At 35.1% G+C, this 24,965-nt stretch overlaps 2 protein-coding genes across 5 annotated transcripts in view; one reads left to right on the top strand and one right to left on the bottom strand.

Moving 5' to 3' along the window:
* Positions 1 to 24,965, bottom strand: part of LOC127855098 (ribosomal biogenesis factor-like) — a 92,175-nt gene that overhangs the window by 31,146 nt on the left and 36,064 nt on the right. Inside the window, exon 1 of one of the 4 annotated variants that reach the window (XM_052390461.1) lies at positions 23,350 to 23,493. The exons of the other annotated variants lie outside the window; for them this stretch is intronic. The gene's annotated coding sequence lies outside the window, so the exon portion shown is untranslated. Of the gene's footprint in view, positions 1 to 23,349; positions 23,494 to 24,965 lie in introns of those variants that run through there. 4 annotated transcript variants of the gene reach the window in all.
* Positions 1,184 to 24,965, top strand: part of LOC127855095 (uncharacterized) — a 55,703-nt gene continuing 31,921 nt past the window's right edge. The window contains exon 1 of the mRNA XM_052390454.1: positions 1,184 to 1,396. Within this exon, the coding sequence (XP_052246414.1) occupies positions 1,333 to 1,396 (64 nt within the window). The 5' untranslated portion in view covers positions 1,184 to 1,332. The remainder of the gene's footprint in view (positions 1,397 to 24,965) is intronic.

The raw sequence follows: 24,965 nt of genomic DNA, 5'->3' as shown, positions 1-24,965 counted from the left end.
GCAGCTCCATGAAATAAACATGCATGCCAAATATCAAGCTGATATCTTCAATATTGCAAAAGTATTCATAAAATAAGCGATTTGGGCCACATATATTTGACCTCTGACCTTGAAGGATGACCTTGACCTTGACTTTTCACCACTAAAAGTGAGCAGCTCCATGAGATACACATGCATGCCAATATCAAGTTGCTATCTTCAATATTGCAAAAGTATTCATAAAATGAGCGATTTTGGCCACATATATTTGACCCCTGACCTTGAAGGATGACCTTGACCTTTCACCACTCAAAATGTGCAGCTCCATGAGATACACATGCATGCCAAATATCAAGTTTCTATATTCAATATAGCAAAAGTAATTGCAAAATGTTAAAGTTGGCGCAAACACACCAACCAACAGACCAACCAACCAACAGACAGGGCAAAAACAATATGTCCCCCACTACTATAGTGGGGGACATAAAAAGTTTTTCATAAAAGTGACGAATACGTCCCAGCGCCGCATGTCGTTTTACGAAGCAAATAGTTGTATAAATTAAAAAAATGACTGAAGGGTGTGGCAAATTTAACCCCAGTGAAAAGATTTTACCAAATTTAGAAAATGACCCCTTATACAATGTAACACACCAATTAATAATAGTTGATATGTTTGCCCTCTGGTGGCTGTGGAAAATTTATTGTGTTATATGGCCCAATGAGTATAGCCAGTTTGAACCCCAGATAAAACATAGAAGAATATATACCGAATATAACATGTCTGAAACTTAAGGATTTATATAAAACCATTCTTTTACCGTACATATAATCCGAATGATTAATAATAAAGTTATAGAAAATGGGGCATAACTTCTTAAATCACAACGAATGAGAATTTTGAATGATGTAGATGTATGGTGAACTGTAAAACAGATCTTCTGTGAACAAATTTTGGTCTACGGAAAGACGCTCATACATTCAGACGGACAGATGTCACTGGCGATTTCTATTTCATTTCTACTCCGTACCGAAAGTTTTACTAATATTGATTCAACAGAGTTTTCCATATGAATGCATTTATATACGAAGAAAACCCCACAAAATACTACATCATATTTATTCATTCAATTAAACACAATTTAACACAAAAATAGCCTGCAATATCAAATAGCATGCAGTTTAGTGTTTTCCAATATCTACCGGCAGCGTAGACCCACTATTCGGCAGGTATACAGCGTTCAGTGAAGTGATAGGTGTAATTGGATTGAAGAGACCGGTTAAAACTTAAAAGGCTATCAATGTAAAATAGCAATTGAATTTGTGCGCTTAAGAACTGTGTGGAATACTAGCAACATGGATTTATTTCGGTGTTATAGAATTGGATTATTAATTTGTGGAGTTTTACTTTGTTTCGCAGGTGAGTGAACGCTGTTAAACTGTACGATGTGTAACTTACGGCACAATTACTTTTAAACTCATCCGCATATCCATCTACTTAATGTTGTCGTTATTATGAAGCATATCCAATCTTTTATAGGTGACATCAAATTCACCATGCATCAAGTCTCCTACGTTGAGTGGATACAAAGCAAATACATTATTTTTGTAAATTATAAATTTACAATTTTTTTTTTGAATTACCAAATATACAGTCTGCACCGTTAAACTTACGTCAAACATATAAATTCCGATAAAGTAAAGAAGTTGTACTTAAACACGCGTTGACTCGATTACCTATATTAAAAGACCGGTAGCGATTTTAAAGGCGTTCACAAATACTAGTATAACAAAATATATACCGGTAATTTGACATTAGCCTGCATAAATAAATATGCATAATTGTGGGCCTATGATATTGATCATATATATTTCAGTACAGACTTTTCACTATTATTTATCCATTTAAAGAATATACTATATTGTCTAAAAAGATGATAACTTACCGATTTTAAATACAAGAATCCGTACTTGTTGTTAAATCATTGTGTACGAAATGTAGAGCTTAATTCTACACTGTAGTGAAAACCAACATGTATGTGTACATATATTTCATAAGTGTTTGCTCAAAGAGTTGTTAACTAGATTAATCGGTCATAAGTGTCTGCTCAAACAGTTGTTAACTTCATTAATCGGACATTAAAAGAGGTAACTCATGTACAAAGAAAACATTATTTATACACTTTTTATCAGTTTATGTTGTATTACAAAAAGTGTCACCATTTAAAAAATCATGTAAACACACGCCACATATAAAACATATTTAAAAGTGCATAGACTGGCAAAACACCCTACATTTCTAGCCTGCCTAAAAACCATTTAAATAATTTATATACAACATTGTGAAACTGCTCAAATTAAAATACGCCATTCTTTTGTTGAAAGGTTATGTTTTCAAGTAAGATATACACGTTTGTTGTTTTCTTTCCTTCAGTGCATGAATATAAAATGTTAACCCATTTATGCCTAGCGTCTAGAAATAAGGCCTTGGAAAACAGCGTAGACCCAGGGTCAGCGATGTTTGCTTAAAGAAATTTCTGTAAGAAATATTCTAAATATAGAAATAAATATATAGACATCCCTCATTTTTGAAATAAATTGATCCAATTTAGAAGGATGGGAGAGTCCACTTGGCATAAATGGGTTAAGTCGGCGAGAGAAACCTACAACACAGAAGTGTCTCCTTTATTTTCCCCAATTTTGCGAATAATTATCTTTATTTATTGAACAAAGTTCAACCACATGTACTTTATCCCCAACCCATTTTGCCGAGACCGCAACTATCAATTTAAGTAAAAACTATTTCAGTTGATTTTAATTTCAACACTTCTTGCTTATCCCACAAATACCGTACCACGACGTTGTAACGATTTTCTCCGGATTTTTTTTTCTTTTATAAGATCGAGTGCTTTTTAGATATGATTCTTTGTTGTTATGCATTTTGTTTTGTTACAGTTTTGTCACACATATTTATTATTCTATCCCGATTAACTGCAGGTCATACCCAATCTATTTGAGTCTCTTTTTGTGAAAACGGGGTTTAATACATACGTGCGTAAAACGTCGTCCCACAGTTTGTGTTGTCCGCACTGGCTAATCAGGACCCCCTTTTTCGGCTTTAATGAGTTGATGAAGATGCAAATGGCACTTTTGAAGAAAACTTAATGGCAATTTAGCAAAGCTGAAGTATCTTCTTAACAAGGGCTGTTTGTAAAACATGCATGCCCCCCATATGGGCTGTCCGTTGTAGTGGCAGCCATTGTGTGAATACCATATTTGTCACTGTGACCTTGACCTTTGACCTAGTGACCTGAAAATCAATAGGGGTCATCTGCGAGTCATGATCAATCTACCCATGAAGTTTCATGATCCTAAGCGTATGCGTTCTTGAGTTATCATCCGGAAACCATTTTACTATTTCGGGTCACCGTGACCTTGACCTTTGACCTAGTGACCTCAAAATCAATAGGGCTCATCTGCGAGTCATGATCAATGTACCTATGAAGTTTCATGATCATAGCCCCAAGCGTTCTTGAGTTATCATCCGAAAACCACCTGGTGGACGGACCGACCGACCTACCGACCGACCGACCGACATGAGCAAAGCAATATACCCCCTCTTCTTCGAAGGGGGGCATAAATATAAATTAATTACTCATTCTAGTCTGAGAAGTGCGACTTATATTGAGTGGTAGGGGTCAATTAAGGCCGCAGAATGGGTAATAGCAGTGCTACTTCACGAATGGCTGTTCATCACACAGTATTTGCATTCAGATTAAGGAGTCTATAGTATACATTAGCATTTTTACCCCGATAGTTTCGGCGTGGTCATAAGAAATAAATTTTGCGTCATTAGCTAAATCGTTGGGTAACTAGAACTGTTTACGACGAACACGCAAACCATGCATAAACTAACAATTTTGCGTATAACAACATAAAACAAAAAAGCAGCTGTCTTGCGCAGTAAAACCGACACAAAGTTCCAAAACAACAAAGCACTTACCGAACGTTAGCCAAGAAACTGAACCATGATTATGATCACACGATTATCAAATTATGACCATTATCCGGGATAGAGAACACAGCGGTTCGGCAATATGCACGCGTTTTTCTTCGTGCCAAGGTAATTGCTCGGAACTAATTTGGAAATGGTTTATTATGGGAAAAAAATGCATACACAAAAAGCAGTATGATCGTAAAGATTATGCAACTGCATATAGCGATAACGTATGAGGGTCTGGTTTGCTTCCAGACACAAATATTTGCAAACAACATAACACAATTTAAAATTGTATTACCTCATTGTGTATTTAATTTATTTATTTATTAGAAATACATAAAGTCCAAGCAGGTACAACGGTTGTTCAGCATTAAAGTGCACAAGATGAATGTCTAACCTAATCAAAACACGGATACATAATAAAATGTATAACGTAACCCATTTGCTGTCTTCCTTAATGTTTATTTATTCATATTTATAATACCCTTAATACCCTCCATTGACGCCGCTCGAGATTGTACTTGACCAAGCAATACCATTAAAGGTCGTCGATTCAAGTGGGAAAAAGAGACATTTAATGGCAATACAAAAATAAAACGCCACAATGTTCATGAACTTTGCCCCGAGACATCGAAACGGACGCCAATTTTTCCACCTGATCTATCAGGTTAGGGACGGCCAACAAGCAGATTGTCTTTAAGTCCTACAGCTTGAATAGTCGTCATTGTGAATTAATAAAGTCGAACAAAGATACCGATCATTATTGTTTACATGCCGGAGCGCTATAGCATGTTTTGTTTTAGGGCACGAGTACACTGTTAACCGTCTAATAAATTGATTAATCACAGTAGAAGGTATCAACTTTTTATATCAATGTCACGAAACGACAGTTTTGTTGTAGATCAAATATTCCTGTTTTCCGCTTTCATTTTCAAGAAATAGTGCGGACGTCTTAAAAGCTTATATAAAAAGTGAACTGTAAAACGATTACATCACATACTACCAATGTGATGCTATTTGCCCTTCTTTCTCCATTACAGTCATATAAAAGATCAAATACATCATTATATTGATTCATTTGTATCGTGTTGCACTGAAGTCCTTACTATATTGTAATGGATTGATATGTATCTAATTGATTCATTTGTATCGTGTTGCACTGAAGTCCTTACTATATTGTAATGGATTGATATGTATCTAATTGATTCATTTGTATCGTGTTGCACTGAAGTCCTTACTATATTGTAATGGATTGATATGTATCTAATTGATTCATTTGTATCGTGTTGCACTGAAGTCCTTACTGTATTGTAATGGATTGATATGTATCTAATTGATTCATTTGTATCGTGTTGCACTGAAGTCCTTACTATATTGTAATGGATTGATATGTATCTAATTGATTCATTTATATCGTGTTGCACTGAAGTCCTTACTATATTGTAATGGATTGATATGTATCTAATTGATTCATTTGTATCGTGTTGCACTGAAGTCCTTACTATATTGTTATGGATTGATATGTATCTAATTGATTCATTTGTATCGTGTTGCACTGAAGTCCTTACTTTATTGTAATGGATTGATATGTATCTAAGCCAAGTGCAATTGACGCATGTTTTTATTATTAATTGCATTTGTAAACATTCGAAAGTGTGTGAGAGATCGCTGTGCCATGATAACATTCCATTGAGACCATCAGTTTATTTAAATGCTACACTTCATTATCCAACTTCAAGTTATATGTATGTAAGCACTAATAATCTTTTTTATGTTTTGCAAAAGTTGATAGGAACAGACAAAATAACCTACTTTGCGTGCAATTATATATCAGAACAGCACTTTTCTACATAAACGTTATCATACATATGGCAGATAATATTTTTAAATGCATATGTATTTTTTTTCATTTTATATTTCAATCTCCGCACTTTTGTGTTAAGGACATGATCGCAAAATGTGCATGCAAATTAAGTCGAAATAGATACACGCTTTAATGCCTGCTTTGAAACATCAGTCGTATGCTATAATCTTTTCTTTTGATCTTCACCCATATCTCTTAAATTTTCATATTTGAGAGAGTGGGGGCAAATTTTACTACTAAAACAGGTGCTGCATGTCTGTTTAAATCATAAGAATGTTTTGCGCTTACGTCTAAGCTGTTCAAACGACAGCGGGATATAGGGACGCTGTGAGGTAATCATTAGGGTAGAGGTTGGATTGGAAAAAAGTCTATACTTAAAAAAAAATATTCCGTCCAATAAAAGTCAAAAGGATCTATCAGTATATATGTTTAGAATGCTGGTATCCTTTTAGCCCTCAATGAGCGATGATATAATCTGGAAAAAGTATTTTCTTGTAAACAATTAGTATAATAAAGATACACTTACAGGTTACCCGTTTTTAAAGTTTTATAACGTTTTGCCCTAAGACTTGTGTGAATATAAATTGCCATTGCCACGTAGCGTTATTGTGGATCTTTGAGTATTTGACCAACTAATCTTGACGTGAGTCTTATTAACGAATGGACGTCACACTCCTGCTATAATCTAAAATGTCAACTGTGTTTTTTTCGGACATGACATCGAAGAAATCACTGCAGTGCATTTTAATGTAATAGTAGTAGTGGCAAAATTATGTAGAGGACTAAAGCATTTTGTTCATAACGATGACAGAACGAGAATGTCAAATGTTTAAATGAGCAGAAACATGTCATTATCGAAAAAAATACATTGCGACGAATGGTGCAAGTCTGTTATTAACAATACTGGTCGCCTATAATTAAGCATATCGTTTGAGGTTTTTGTGTGTCCCACTCTCGTTGTTTGAACATTGCAGTAATAAGGTTTCATGATTTGTTAAACATTTTAACAAAGCTTTGATCGTTTTTTTGTATTGAACAATCATCTTTGAGTGAAAAAAGGTGAACATTATTGACATGTACATCAATCTTTAATTAAAGGTGCAAAAAGACACATGAACGTTAAGAAGTGTTTTCGCACGCAGTGTATAGTATGACGAAAGAATAAAGTATAAAAAATACATCGTAATGATGTGAACCTTGTTAGTTCAAATACCGTTCACGACACCAAACACAAACTGTTCACAAGGAGAAGCGTGTACATCGACTAAACATGCCTTGTCTATATTAGCATTCCATTAGGAAATATACCAACGCGATTGCTTATGAAAACACACAAGCGCCTACCATCCATTAATGTGTCATCAAGTATACAAACAACATTACAATAGCAAAAATGCGACATTCGACAGCAAATACTTTAACAATTTATCAACAGTGGCCATATCATAGTGTACAGATTATTTTAACAGCTGGGCTCTATTCTATGGAAAACAATAAAACCAGTCTTGGATTGAGACACAAATATTATTGGTACACACATTTGCGAAAAATAGTCGTCGAATGTAAAAGCATTCACGAATATAATTTCGATCAATTCACAGATCAAGTACTAAGAAGCAAGTACAATAAGATATACATAATTAACCCATTTATGCCTAGCGTCCTGAAAAAAAGGACATTGCAAACAGCGCAGACCCAGATGAGACGCCGCATAATGCGGCGTCTCATCTGGGTCTGCGCTGTTTGCTTAAATGAATTTCTTTATGAAATATTCTAAATATAGAAATAAATATACTTGGCATCCCTAATTTTGGAAATAAATTGATCCAATTTAGAAGGATGGGAGAGTCCACTGCGCATAAATGGGTTAAGATTGACGTTATGCAAGTCTAAATCAAGAACCAGACATGAAATTGGTGCGTAAATAAATCTTTCCTAAGTAAGCGTCCATGCAATTTTTAAAAGATTACTTTTTTCCTTCTTTCACAGAACAATGCTAAATTTGCCAGAAAATTTAGTTTATTCATTAAAGATGAAAGACCATGGATAACCATTAACCAGTTAAATGTGGGCGTTTGAGGAAACACACATGTCGTAAATTATATACGATTATTCAGCATCAGGAAATTGTTCACCTTTATTTTTAGGAGTTTTCTTCTGTTTATAATGTCCTTTTTGTCATCAAAGAACCATAAAGCGCTTGTTGTACACATTTTTCTTTGAGATTGACCGTCTTCGTCAATCTCGGTCCGTTGAAAAATTCACGAATAAATGATGAAATATTACATAAATGCCATGTTTTACATTTATTTGTACACGAATTGGTACATAATATAACGTCTTCGTGTACTATGGCATTTACGTCAACACATATACAAGACACTTTAGGCGTTATTTGACATGTGTTTTAACTCAAACCTAATGATAAAAGTTTGTTAAAATTGTCCAGCCTAAGGTAGATAATGCACAAATTCAGAATAATTTGCTTTTTTTCGTCGTTTACAATATTAATGAGATTGAAACATACGTTTTCCACGACTTACCATATACCTGCCCAGACATACATTTAAATTACATTACATCTCCTATATAAGCAACTTAAGAATCAATCATGCGCGAAATAAAGACCAAAGAGCAATAAATTGTATAGGCCTTTCAATCCTTGACCGCGTTATTAACCCATTTATGCCTAGAGGACTCTCCAATCCTTCTAAATTGGATAATTTTATTTCAAAAATTAGGGATTTCTAGTATATTTATTTCTATATTTAGAATATTTCTTACAGAAATTCCTTTAAGCAAACAGCGCAGACCCAGATGAGACGCCGCATGCGGCGTCTTTTCTGGGTCTACGCTGTTTGCCAAGGCCTTTTTTTCTAGACGCTAGGCATAAATGGGTTAAAAACGTCTATTCAAAGCAACTACGAACGCGTTTGAAAACGTCTACGTGTAATTCTATATTAACAAGACTACTGTGAGCTCTAAAACTTGATTGAAGCATTTTTTTCGCATAAAGGTGATGTGATGGCATATAATTGTAACACGTGCAAAAGCTTTAGATATACTCAACAATGCGTATCGGTCATGGTTAGAAGAGTTCGAATATGTATGAATGTCGTATTAAAAAAATGGTTTAAAATTAGCAACACCAGGAAGCCATTTACCGGTACGTTATCAAAATGTGTACATGAGCTTTTGGGTTAACATACATGTACGCAAACAAATGGGTACATTATACGCGTTAAATAAGAAAGTTTATTTGTTCAAGGTGTATTTAGTAAAAACAGAGAGTTAACATACCTACAAACATACAAATATTTTGATATATTTTTTATATTATTGATTATTGCGCCAATGTAAATACTGTTAGCAGCTAGTCTAAAGACCACGTCATAAAAAAACAAGTTGCCGTTAAGGTCAATGAATTATATCCCTTGAATTAAAACAGATACAAAATCTACAAAAGTAATGACATTTTGAACGTATGGTAAACATAATTAAGTTGATTAATCTGAAAACGGCGTTTTCATCTGTACAGTGAACATATCGGTCGAGATAGTTTGACATTTTTCTTATCTCGACCTACCTGCGAGCCCGGTGTCACCGCGTTACAGGATATGGACTCTCTCTAAAACACAAAGCCGACACATGTTTGCTTTGACATTTTTTTTCCTGATAAACGATATACAGGACAAATCGAACGAACAGTGGCGAGGCCGCGAGGGTCTTATCTGTTGTACAAAAGCCAAAAAGCAAATCTACCGTTTTATGAATGCATATTAAAAAATTTAATGTGAAATCGATGCATACAGAATCGCAGTGAATTTCATTGATAAGATACATATTAATCACAAAACCAGTTTAATAACTCATTCAGGACAGCTAGGTCGGATTTAAAATGCACGATTATTTTTGTATTGTTGTTGGATCTATCGTGGACATCATTTCAGTCGCCTAAGGTGAAATTACGTTCCTGCAGTATGTCGGTCAATTTCTTGTTAAACCTACGATTACCCGAAGTTATAGCATGCAGCACAACTTAATCAAACCTTTGCAAGAAAATTAGCGTAAAAGCATCGGCTTCAACAATTTCTTTGTTATTAACGTGTATGATCAGCATCATTAATCTAATTATCATCTGCAAATCGGTTTAATAATTAAAATAACAACTATCGTGACTTGCGACAATATCAACATGACCGCGTTACTGAAACCATAATTATCATCATTCTTAGTGTCTTCATCCTCTGCTTCTCAATCACCATCAACATCGTCGTCGTCATCATCATCATCATCATCATCATCATCATCATCATCATCATCATCATCATTATCATCACCATGCTCATCATCATGATACTCATGATCACAATCTGTCTCATCATCATCAACAGCAGCTAGACGCAGGATAAGTCATGACCATCATCCACGTTATTGTTAATTTCTTGAATGTAATTAGGAACAGAAATCTTTATTATTTGCATCACATTATCGTTCACATAGTCGTCGTAGAGATCACGATCCTCCTCCTCCTCCTCCTCTTCATAATCATCTGAATCATGATTATGTCTGTCTACACCATCGTAATAATCATTGTAGCGCCGTTAAATGTCGCATCGCCTTTAAATGTCGCAGGCTACGAGATTGGTCGCAACGTTGACGATAAATGTCGCATGGACCGATATATGTCGCAAATTCTACTGACGATATATGTCGCAACTTTAACGATAAATGTCGCAAAAATTTTAACTGCCGATATATGTCGCAACATTAACGACAAATGTCGCACACCTTTGTAAGTCATGTTAAAAATGAAATGGTGAAGTAAAAAATGACTAAAACTTTAAGGTTAGATCTAAATTACCCGACGGGGTTCTTTGGGTCGATTTCCACCAGACTGCTCAGTTTTAGTGAGTATTGTCCGAAATGGTCAGTTGTGGTCAGTATTGTCCACAAATTTCAGCTGCGGTGAAGATCGACCGAAGCGGTCATATTTATTCATTTTCAACCAAAAACGTTCCTTGTTTTGAATTCATCGGAAATCGGAAAAACGAGGTGCCCGTAAGTTTTGCTTTGGCTTTGAGGCCGTTTCGACAAGTTTGGTTATATAAGGTAAGTCTTACAGGAAGCGTCTGGGTAAAACAAAATGTGAGTCCCTCGGTTTATCTGCTGGAGACTGACAACTTTGCCATCTTTTAATAAGCGATAAAAGGCGAATATTCTTGGGTAGAATCGTCAATCGCAACGGTACCTGCTCAGCTCTTTGGCTCATTGTGGGGCCGGCAAAGGACAATGTCTGTCTATGAAAACTGCCAGGAAATACGGGTTCTCTTTTGAAACGGTTGGTCGTGCGGGTGCAGCTGCGCAATGCATTAGATACTTAACCCATAATCAAATTATCGCCGATTACAGCTAACTTTACTGTGTGAACGGCTTTACAACCAACGTCAGTAATCAGTCTCAAATGACAAGGACTCCGCGTCTGTCGTAATTACCAGTAAACGGAACAAGCTGTACGATTTTCCAACCTAAATTTGAAAAAAGGCTTGCACTAAGGTCTGTGTCAATTCAATATTGTTGTACGGCGATAAGATAAGTTCAGTAGCTGAAAAAAGTCTCTTTAACGACACATACATTACTGTTGTCATTGACAAAAATAAGATACAAACGACAGTTCTTTATATAAATCGGAATATATTTATGTCATTTTTTTAATATGTTAATTTCACCAGATTATATTCAAATCTTCACAGTTGTCAAACAAATATTTCGTTTGTGTGCTCCCCTGAACGTTTTTAGTCATTTTTTACTTTAACATTTTATTTTTAACATGACTAACAAAGGTGTGCGACATTTGTCGTTAATGTTGCGACATATATCGACAGTCGAAATTTTTGCGACATTTATCGTTAAAGTTGCGACATATATCGTCAGTAGAATTTGCGACATATATCGGTCCTTGCGACATTTATCGTCAACGTTGCGACAAATCTCGTACCCTGCGACATTTAACGGCGATGCGACATTTAACGGCGCTACAATCATCGTCATAAGCACGAGTTCACTAGAGCGCCTGATGTATACCATTTACCAACCTATTGTTTCCAAGGTATACTCGGATGTACATGCAACCGTGTGACTTATACGCGATTTGTGAATCAACACTTATTTTAGCAAATATTACAGAGCGTAATAAATGCATAATCTGCTCTGTCAAATTGGTATGTGGTAAAAACATCAAATTCCCGAAGCATGTATTCCGCAAACAAATGTGGGCCACTAAATGACGAAGAAGTGGGGAGATCTTATCCTTTGGAATATTAAAGAACCGTGTTCGTAATAATTATAAACATAGTTTTATCGGCGCATCTTGGTACCACAGATTAGGTCAGACATCTGCAATCAAAACAAAACTCAATACTTTATTATGCTTATATCATGGGCAACAAGTAAATTCATTGAATTAATATCCCCCGTCAATATGCTTCTGGACACAAAAGTATTATATTTGACACTCAAAAAAGCATTTTTTTCAAGATACAAAATGCCATAACTCCGTTATTAACAGATGGTTTACAATGCCATTTGGCGTGCATCATCCTCTTATCCATATATATACTCAAACCAAGTTTCAAGGAAATCCGCCAAAGCAATTCCAAGATATGGCTCCGGACACATAAGTGCCGGACGGACGGACGGAAAGACGGACGGACAACGCCAAAACAATATTCCTCCGCCTATGGCGGGGTATAAAAACTGATCGTAATGTATTGATATGTACACTATTAACTATAGTGATACGCATCTGGTCGTTAGCTCACTAATTAATGTCAAATCGTGTTAAATGTGTAAAGACTAATAGACAAGTGTATACAATATACTGTCCGGCTTAAGCAATTAAATTCTAGTATTTATTTGAAACGTGTTTTACATACAGTAAGCACAAAATTGATCCCGACAGTGATACTAATGGCTGTCAAAAAAGGAGAAATAAACCACGGTTTTCCGTATTCTTAACTGATGACACTTTCATTGTAAAACACGTATTTCTATTCCCCGATCAACAAACGTAACAATAGCATCAGAAGCATTGCGCTCAAAACCATTTACAGTTGTACCAGTTGTTTATAACGGTCAGTGATGGGATGTAAATGCGACATAAGATGATGCAAAATTAAATTGTCATGAGTCGCTTTCTGAGAAAACTGGACATAATGCATGTGTGTAAAGTGTCGTCCCAGATTAGCCTGTGCAGTCCACACAGGCTAATCAGGGACGACACTTTCCGCCTAAATTGGATTTTTGCTAAGAAAGGACTTCATTTAAACGAAAAATGTCAAAATCGGTAAGTGTCGTCCCTGATTAGCCTGTGTGGATTGCACAGGCTAATGTGGGACGACACTTTAGACACATGCATTAAGCCCAGTTTTCTCAGAACACGACACAATTAGAAAATCTCGTACACTCGTATTCCAAACTGTGCGTACTTTATTATGTTCTGAACGAAAACGTTTAAACTGGTTTACATCTGTGACCTTAATGGCAAAATATAAAATCAATGAGCAACACTCAAACTTAATGAAATGGAAAATTAGGAAACTTAATATAAAGGACGATAAAAGAAAGCAAAGCGGAACATTAAAGATGGTAAGGTCATTAGCATTGTAAATAGGTATCCATCCGAATAATCTCAATGAATGTTTCGCATCTGTACAGTAGTGACGCGTATATTATAATCAGCTTGTTTTCGAGTCGGTTATCGTCATCCTGAAAAAAAGCAATTTATTATTTCTAACCGTTGTTACTTAATTTTAAAATTGTTATTGTATCAGTTAATACATACTCCGTAGGCAGTTATAAGTATTACATTGAAATTATTAGAATGTCTTAAAGGTTTCCTCAAGAAAACATCAAATACAATAACATGCTTTGACTGGTAATAGTTATAATACCATAGTTCCTGCAGTTTTAACCTATATAAGCTTATTTTTCAACATAGGTATGTTCCCCAATACCTAACACAAAACTTAACTTCCGAATGGCTAGGTTTATTTTGAACAGAATATATGGAATGGCGATCTCCTTCATAGCCAAAAGCAATAATAAATGGGGATATTAAGTGTTTCAGAAATGCATTAAACTCTATTAGCAAACATTGTTCAGACTCGTAATGCAAACATTTAAGTTATTGCTAAATACTGTTTTGTTGGGATTTCGGTTAACGTCATACGCCATCTGTTGAAAGCATCGTGGTAAAACTGTTTCCCTGGCAAACAAACAAACTACATTTCATCGTACGTTTTCATTAAACAAGAATTACTTTCCTTAATATAATGTAAATGATTCACTAAAGGTGTAGAAATCCTCCCGCTGTCAAATATGGGGACCCAACTAAAGATAAAATCTTGCTCCTTAGAGCAAAATCGTATGTTCGAGTATACATGTACTTGTGTTAACCCATTTATGCCTAGCGTCTAGAAAAAAGGCATTGGCAAACAGCGTAGACCCAGATGAGGCGCCGCATGATGCGGCGTCTCATCAGGGTCTGCGCTGTTTGATTAAAGGAATTTCTGTAAGAAATATTCTAAATATAGAAATAAGTATACTAGAAATCCCCAGTTTTGGAAATAAATTGATCAAATTTAGAAGGATGAGAGAGTCTACTAGGCATGAATGGGTGAATGCATCTCCAAACGGTGGCGGATCAAATTTAGAAGGATGAGAGAGTCTACTAGGCATGAATGGGTGAATGCATCTCCAAACGGTGGCGGTGTCTGAGATTCGCGTTCGCGTATATGGACGATGTGTAATTATGACAAGTTCATTTAGTTTATAGTCGATTAATTATTTTCCCTTTGTAAATACGCTGGACTGAAAATTATATTTAAATATTTCGTACACAAAATCAATGTACAATATTTGTCAAAAATGATGTCGAAGCAAACGAATGGAGAACTCTAAACGTAAACTGCTTAAGAAAATTCAAATGGGGGAAATAACGTTGGTTTAAACAAGATGCTGAAAACGTATTATTCAAATAGTTTTGTCAAACCATGTATTAAAAACTCAAATGAGCGAATGGGTGGTTTCCAATCCCTTTTAATATGGACTTCTTTAGAAAATTCATACTTGAATAATGGCAACACAACTCTAGTCCGCGTCTAATCTTGAGGCCTATGAAAAATATAGGGGAAACTGTGAAATGGTTTAGCCTGATAACCATGCAACCATAAAATGTCACCGTAAAAAAGGAGACCTTTGTTGACATCGAAATATAAATGAGTACATATAGAGCATTTTTTAAAAGTCTATCTGTGTACTGGAACGTCGAAATAGAGGAACGAGAAGGAACGAGAAGGAACGAGAAGCACGTGGTACTACTAAGATGCAATTTAAATTAATGAGAATCACTGACATGTGAAATTGCTGAGGTGAACATCATATATCACACGGCGTATAGTGAATGAGAACTGAAAAATAAAATGTAGCGAAATAAACGGGGTAAGAGTATCGCGTTTTTTTGGTTTATGATGGATAGTTATGCAATGGAATCAAATATGCAGTTGTTAAAACTTTAGGATTAAAGAGTAATAAGACATGTAAATAAATAAATTACAAAATTCAATATTTGAGTACTTACAAACACAATCTGGTGGACATTGCGATGTGTTATTTTGAACAAATGATACTTTTTATCCTTAAACATTGCAAAAATGGTCGTAACTCTTCAAACTTAATTACAATGTTAACAAGAAACCGTCGGAGACGGGTGATGCTCCCCAAAGTTTTTTTTGTCAAAATATTGCACTATATATTCAGATAAAAGGAAACGTCTAGTAGTTGGGGGGACAAGAATTGCACTACATGTACAGTTTATAGAAATTTCAAAGGGCCATGACTCTGTGAAAAATCATCCGACCAGAACTGGCTGATAATATGCACATCTCCTCTTGGTAGTGAAGCTTTCCATAAAGTTTAATTGAATTCCGGTCATTAATTGCTGAGAAATAGCCCAGACAAAAATTGTGCACGGACGGACGAACACACACACGGACGGACGAAGCGGCGACTATATGCTCTCCCCCCCAAAAAAAAAAATAATTTGGGGGAGATTAATAAAGACAATGTGAATTTAATATTTGGCAGTTTCACTGTGTCATGGTAACTTAAACTTCGCCAGATCATGTACCAAGTATGTTACTGCAGGGTATCTCCGGGTACGAGTTACATCACGATGTCTGAATCACTCACTCATATAAGCATCCCTTTGTCGTCGCTAATTTGGAGCGCGATTCATGTGTCAAAGTAGAGTCAGAAGTATTTCAGAACAGTCTAAGTCTTCGAGCGATGGAAAAACACTTTCATAGAGGTTTTACTAAATTTCGCCGAAATTATATCTGAGTCTATGGACAATGAATATTGAGTTCTTGGCTAAAACATTGCGTTATTAAATTTGTTTACGACGTAAAATCAAAGCATGGATTAATATAACATTTTGTTCCAATTAAAACAAAGAAACAAAAGCAGCTGTTTTGCGCAGAAAAACAAACCGAACATTCCAAAACAACACAGAACTTACAGAACGTTAGCCAAGACTGAGCCCGTGATTAAGCTCAAACGATTAGCAAATTAGCGACATTTTCTGGGATAGAGAACAGTGCAACACTTACTGTATTTTGTACGTTTCTTTCTTCGTGCCAAGGTAACTGCACGGAACTAATGTGGAAATGTTTTTTAATGAACCCATGCCGATACAAAAAGCTGTACGAACGCAGTGATCGTTCAAATGCACATTTATTATATAGCGTTCAGGTGTGACGGTCTGGTAGACTTCAAGACAAAATGTTTTGCAAACAACAGAATACGATTTAGAATTGCATCAACCCTTTGTTATTATACTTGAAATAGATTGGATTGTAGAACAGGTTAAACTGATATTTTACTTTCAATTGCACAATGTGAATGTCTCACCTAATGAAAACCGGATACAAATTTACTCAAAGATGAATAATCGATGCCATAAAGATCAAAGCTTTGTTAAAGTCATTAGAAAATTATGAAAACTTATTTCGAAGTGTTCAAACAGAACGTACGGGGTCGATGAAATGTCAAACGATATACCTTATGACAGGCGAACATAATTGTTAATTATAGACTTACACCATTCGTCGCAATGTCTTTCTTTGGGGTAATGGCACGTTTCTGCTTGTTCAAACATTGAACAACCGTTCTGTGATTATCATGGATTACATATTATTGTTTTCTACATTATTTTTCTTTTATAATAACGTCTTTAAATTAAAATGAACTTCAGTGCACTCTTCGATATATTGCCCGCAAAACCACAGCCGATATCTAAGATTACAGCAGGAGTTTGACGTCCATGCATTAATTAGACTCACATAATATAAGTTAGTCAAATACTCAAAAGAGCCGCAAACCTACGTGGTAATCACATTTGATATGCACACACGTATTCGGCCAAAACAATAGAAAACTTAAACAATGGGTAACTGGTAGGTGTTTCTTTGATATTATATTTTTTACAAGCAAACACTTGTTTCAGATACCAAATTATATCATTGAGGGCTAGAAAGATACCAGCATTCTATACACATATACTGACAGACCATTTTGGCTTTTATTGGACACGATATTCCTTGTTTCTTTAACTATACTCTTTGTCAACCCAATCTTCACCCTAATGATTCACAGCGCCCCTATATCCCGCTGTAGTTTGTACAGCTTAGACGTGCGCGAAAAACAATATGATTTAACAAATATAGCACCTGTTTTAGTAGTATAAATTGTCCCAACGTCTTTAATATAAAAAGTTTAGCGATATGAGCGCATATTAAAATAACAGATTACAGCATACGGCTGATGTTTCAAAGCAGGCATTAAAGCATTTGGAATTAATGTACATTCACATGTTTTGATCATGCCATACCAAAAAAGTTCGGAGATTGAAATATAAACTGAAGAAAATGTCCATTTAAAAATAATATGATCTTAATATGCATGATAATGTTTATGCAGACAAAGATTTCTCTGGTATATGGTTACAAGCGAAGAATGCCATTGTATCTGTTTCTGTCGTGTGAGTTTTTCAAAACAAAAAAAAGATGATTAGTGCTTTCGTACATATAACTTGAAGTTGGATTATGAAGTGTAGTATTAAATTAAACTGATCGTCGAAATGGAATGTTATCATGGCAGAGCGAACACTCACACACTTCCGAATGTATGTTAGTGCAATTAATTATAATTACATGCGTCTATTGCACTGGGATTTGATTAAGCAAGGACTTACGTGCAACACGATACAAATGCATCCATCGAATGATATAATTGGACTTATGGCTGTATTGCTAAAATAAGAGCAAATAGCATAGTATTGGTAGTCTGGGTTGTAATCATTTTACAGTTCAACTGTTTAAATAACTAAGCTTTTAAGACGTCCGATTTATTTCTTAAAAATAAAAGCGACAAACATGAATATCTGATCTACGACAAAACTGTCATTTCGTGATATTGGTGACATTGATATAAAAACTTCTATCGTGATGATTAAACAATTCATTAGACGGTTAACAGTGTACTCGTGCCCTAAAACAAAACATACTATAGCGCGCCGGCATGTTAACATTACTGATCGGTATCTTTGTTCGAATTGATTAATTCACAAAGACGACTGTTCAAGCTGTAGGCCTTAAAGACAATCTGCTTGTTGGCCGTCCCTAACCTGCTAGATCAAGTGGAAAAATTGACGTCCGTTTCGATGTCTCGGGGCAAAGTTTATGAACCTTGTGGCGTTTATTTCTTGTATTGTCATTCAATGTCTCTTTTCCCCCACTTGAACCAGCGATTTTTAATGGTATTGCTTGGTCAAGTACAACCTCGAGCGGCGTCACTGGAGGATATTTAGGATATTAGAAATATATATAATGAGATCGAGGTAGACAATAATTGGATTATGTTAAGCATTTTGTTTATATGTGAAGTCCAATTTCTGAAAGAACTCTTAAGTTGGATTACCATGTATATCGAACGTACATTTTTTAACAATATAAAATTCACTTGTCGTTGCGAACATACATAACATACATTATATGAACAGTGCGAACCTTATGAACAAATATAATGGCGTTTTATTGAACTAATATAATTTAAAATAAAAAAACAGTGTGCACATAAATACAAGTATATAATTCTTTAAACGACACTGCAACATACTATTTCACAATACAGCTTCATCTGTAAGTTGTATATGCACGTTGTGTATAACAGAACAAAGTAGAACGTATACAGTACACACTGTCACGAAGTAAACCTTGTTAGTTCAAATACCGTTCAGGATACTAACCACAAACCTTGTGGACATCGAACATGCCCTGTCATTATTCATTATTATCTTTCCATTAAGAATTATATCAACGGGATTGCAAACACAAACACACTGGCGCTTACCATCGATAAATGTGCAATCACATATACAAACAACATTACTATTTGAACAATGCAACATTCAACAGCAAAAACTGGCAAGAAGTTATAAAGGTGGTCATATCATAGTGTAAAATTTATATTAACAGCGGGGCTATGAAAATACAATACAACTTGTCTTGCATTGAGGCAAAATTATTATTGGTACAAACATGCACAAAATATTCATCGAGAGTGAACACATACACGAACAAAATTTTTATCAATTCACAATCCAAGTACTTTCAAGCAACCACTACTAGACATACATTATTAATATTAACGTATAAATCTTAATCAATGAACCAACATGAATTGGTAATTAAAAAAAATCTTTCCTAAGTAAGCGTCCATGCGATTATCAAGATTACCATTTTTCCTTGTTTTCACAGAGGCAGGTTAAATTTGCCAGAAAATTTAATTTATTCATTAAAGACGAAAGACCATGAAAAAACATTATCCAATTAGATGGGCGGGCGTTTGAAGAAACACACATTTCTTTAATAATCTATAACCATTTAGCATCAGGAAATTGTTCGCTTTTTAGCAGTTTTCGTTTCATCTTAATGTCCGTTACGTGTCATGAAACTAACATAAAGCGCTTGTTGTACACTTTTTCTTTCCATCGACGTCAATCTCAGTCCGTTGAACAATTCACAAATAAATAATGAAATATACCAGCGATGCCATGTTTCACATGGATTTGTTCACGAACTGGCACATAATATTACATCCTCGTGTAATGAGGTTTACTTCAGCACACTATAACAAGGCACTCTTTAGTGTTATTTGAAATATGTTTTAACTCAATGTTAATAATACAAATTTGTTCCAACTTTACAGCCTATGGTAGAAAATGCAAAACTTCAAACTGCCTGTTCCGTTTTAATTATAAATGTTATCGAAATATAAGTTGTCCACGACCCACCATATACCTGCCAACACATACATTTTCGTACCGCATTTAAATCTCCTATCAAGTTGCGTAAGAATGAGTCATGTGCGAAATACCGACAAACAAAACACTTAATTGTGTCAGCCTTTCACTTCTGGATCGCTTAGTTAAATAATTTTAATTCAAAGCAATAACCAATGCGTTTGACACATTTTAAGTATATTAACCTATTAACAAAACTACTGTGAGCTATACTATTTGATTTAAGCATTTTTTGTTGGCAAACAGGTGATGCGATGGCATATAATTTTAGCACGTACAAAAGCTTTGAATGATCTAAGCAATTCGTATCGGTCATATGTTCGAAACCTTAGATGGGAATGAGTCTGTGTGAAGTCGTGTTCACAAATCATGGTCTTTAATTAGCAATATAAGACAGCCATTTGCAGGTGCGTTATCAATGTGCGATAATATAATCACTCTTCAGACGAAATGTCTGGAGATATGAAGAGAAAACTCCGAATACATGAGCTTTTGGGGTAACGTACATGTATGCATATAAATAGACACAGTCTACGCGAAAAATAAGAAAATTAGAGTTTTAAGTGCATGTCGAAAGACAGGTAGGTATCATCAGATGTACTTTCATTCATAAAGATATTTTAGGATCTCGAAGGATTATTGCATAAAGTATGAAGGCCAGGTTATAACAAATCAATTGTCGTTTAACTCAATACATTATATCCTTAAAATACAATCTAAACAACAATTATGAATTTGTTAACAAATGTGTAAACATAATGAAGTTGATTAATATGAAAACAGCGTGTTGAACTTAAAACAGTGAACAGATTGTTTGTTCGAGATAGTTTGACATTTTTTTTTAAATCTGAACCTACCCACATACAGTGTGTCACCGCGTTACAGGATATGGTCCCCCTCCAAAACACAAAGCCGACAAATGTCTACAATTGACGTTTGCGTCTGATAAATGACATACAGGACACAATCGAACAAACACAGCCGAGGCCGCGAGGACCTTATCTGTTGTACAATAGCCAAAAAGCAATTCTACCGTTTTATGTAAATCTTAAATTTAATTTCAAATCAATGCAAACAGAAACGCATTGAATTTCAATGATAAGAAACATATTAATCACAAAACCTGTTTTATGACTTATTTAGGACATCTATGTTGGGTTGAGAAATCTATCATTCACAGCTATTCAGTCGCCTAAAGTTAAATTACTTTTTGTGAAGTCTTTAGATAAAATTCTGTTAAAAACTAAGATTTCTCAACGCCATAAAAATGCAACAAGAGCTTAATAACAAATTTACAACAAAATAAGCACACAATCACCGCCGTCATCAGTTTCAGTATCATAAACGTGAATGATCAGCATCAGGAGCCCTCTTATCATGTAAAATACGGTTTTAATGGTAAAATAACTCTGTTTGGTGATAATAACAATATCACTTTATTATCGAAACCATCATTTTCATCATTTGTATCATCATCCTTATCATCTGCGTTTACATCATCGCCATCTGCTTGACGCGCGAAATCCTCATGACCTTCATGGTCGTCCACATTATTATAATGGCTTTTAAGGAACCTTTTTACGTTTTGGTTGATTTACAAATTTGACAAAAAGGGTTTCAGATTTGCAAATTTGTTGTAGTTATATTCGCCACCAAAGAGTACAACTGAACAATTAATATGCTCGAAAATATCCATTATAAGCATCGCTTGTCGATTAAAAAAAACAACAGAAAATTATAAAGCGTTACAAACTCGAAACGTGAATAGTTATGAGATTTTTTTGGTAATATCTCGTGACATTGCGATTATTGCTATATATATAAAGAATAAAATACACCACCCAGTATATGTAGTAGTATGAATGGCCGAGTTGTTTAAGTGCTAGACGTTTACTCCAAGGGTCCGTGGTTCGAGTCCTGTTGATTCTTTGTTTTTCCTTTCTTTAATTTTATTGTTGTGTTTTACTGGAGCAATTTAGTTATAATGTTTACACGTATCAATTTAAAGCATTTAACGACAATCTTCAATACATATAAAAATCGGTGAAACGGTTCCTTCAGAGACGTAGATAACAGAGATAAGCAGGTCGGTTCTTAAAGTATATATTTCACTGCCGAGTTCTCACACGTTACGGGATTTCGCGAGACTTGAAGAAAAGTATGAACGACGCCATTGTGATTGCGAAGCGGGTAAAAGCTACAAACTTAAGAGCGAATTTAGAGCGAGTACCATGTTTACATTGCCAGAATAAGTTATATTTCAATTGATTGGTAATGTTTTCACCAGACCATTTCAGAAAACAATCGACATCATTGGATGATACGGTAAGAATCGTTATTTGTTGTTTGTCGTAAGAATCTGATCGCTTCTTAATTTGAATTTATCGTATTTCAAAGGCCATCATTAAATACCGGTTATCATGGTGGGTTTTTTTCAAACTGGAGGCGAATAAAATCGCTAAATACAACAATGCGGCACGTGAATTATTTTAATTGACACATTACAAACATTGTGATAAAACCGCATACATTCTCATTTTAATAACACATTACAGTTGATTTGTTTCAAATCGCAACAACTGAAACGCGAAAGAGTGTTTCAGAAATGTTGATTAGCCTGTTAACACCCGTTGCAACCGACCAACAGTTGCGCGCTTATCTCGCAGAAACCCGCGACGTGCGAGAGTTTGCCGAAATTTGGCGAGCTGCTTATCTCTGTTATGTACGTCTCTGGTTCCTTCAAGCGAATTTCGGGACCAGTATATTATTATTTGTATCGTACTACCAGGAACATTTGCATCTTAATCCGTCTAATCATCACCATCCCTGTCTTATTCTGCATAATCATAATGATCATGGACTATATGTCAGTCTACATAATCATTGTTATCATCATCATACGCAAACTTTCTGTACAGCGTCGGAACACCATTTACCATATATATAATTACCATGCAACATTCGAATGTAACCATGTGACTTGCACGCAATTTGTGAATCAACAATAATTTAAGTAAACATTACAGAGCGTAAAAAAATGCATTGTATGCACTGTAAACATCGTATGTAATAAAAACATCCACATACCGAATCAGGTGTTACGCAAACAAACGCGGGCTAGTAAATTCCGAAGCAGCAGGAATATATTATCAATAGCAATATTCAAGCACTGTGTTTGTAATAATAATAGACGTCGTTTTATCGGCGAATCTTATAACCACAGATCAGGTCAGACAAAGGCCATCAAAACAAAACTCATAACTGTTTTATGCTTATGTCATGGCCTAAACTGATCGTAATGAGCAGATATGTACACTAATGATGATAGTGATATGCATCTGTTCTTTAGCCTATTTATTAATTTCAAATCGTGTTCAATATGTAATGAACAATAGAGAAGTCGAGTTAACAAGTGCTTACATTATACTGTCCAGCCAAAGCGGAAAATGAATCATGAGTGTGATACCAATGGCTGTCAAAACACAAGAATTAAACCACGATGTTTCTAATTCTTAAATGCTGGCACTGTTATTAAAAATATGTATATTTCTATTCAACATTTGATACATTTACAAACCTTCATTAAAAGGAATATGAATAAACCCGATTTATTTTTTAGTGGTTACTGTTGATTATTTGGCCATTATTCATAATATTATTTTGCACAAGAATAGCATGAACACATTTACCAAATCACGTTATTTTTGGTAAATACAAGTACATTAAACTTTGAACTAATTTTAGTTCTTTAAAATGAGCTGCGGAAACAGTATAAACAAGGCTATTGTCAAGCAATATGGTCGCCTACCGGCTCCACCATTGTCAGAAATTTCAACATTTTCAGATTTTGTTTTTGGTTGCCATAGCAACCACAATTTTTGACGTAGGAACAAAATGGAATGACGTGCATAATGTCCATATTGCCATCTATCCATGTTGCAAGTTTCATGAAGAAAATATTAAGAACTTTTAATGTTATCGCAGGATCCAGAAAAGTGTGACGGACAGACAGACAGACAGACAGACAGACAGACAGACAGACAGACAGACAGACAGACAGACAGACAGACAGACAGACAGACAGACAGACAGACAGACAGACAGACAGACAGACTGACTGACTGACTGACTGACTGACTGACTGACTGACTGACTGACTGACTGACTGACTGACTGACTGACTGACACATAGCGCAAACCATAATTCCCCTCCGGTGAAACCGGTAGGGGACAAAAATATATAGATTGACAAATCGTGCTTAGTCTACATAGATACTTTTTCATGGCAAATATTTCAGGATACTTATAACAATAAAGATAGCGGTAGTAAGAGGAGAACAGTTATACAGTCAGATAATAATAAACGACTGCATACGTCCGATTAATGATAGTGTGATGGTCAAGATAAGTGATAACTATAAAATAAACTGCCATTTATGTCTTTTATAGGCCTGTCTGTGATGTTTCAGTTCAAAGCAGTTTTTTTATTGGTAAATCATGAACAAATATACCGCATCATCCGCCCAATATACCCTGTTTATGACGCGAATTTCGTAGAAACCAGATTTTAACGATAGCATAACAATATACAAATCAAGAATTTCTTATAGGTTTACTAAATATAACAATGGCATGCTATCCTGGTTAAAGTAATTATATCATATTTCATGGAATTATAACTTCTACAAGGTTATTGTTAAACA

The sequence above is a fragment of the Dreissena polymorpha genome, chromosome 13 (assembly GCF_020536995.1).
Source record: "Dreissena polymorpha isolate Duluth1 chromosome 13, UMN_Dpol_1.0, whole genome shotgun sequence".
Lineage (NCBI taxonomy): Eukaryota > Metazoa > Mollusca > Bivalvia > Myida > Dreissenidae > Dreissena > Dreissena polymorpha.
The sequence above is the reverse complement of the archived record's forward strand: the minus strand, read 5'-3'. Positions and strand labels throughout refer to the sequence as shown.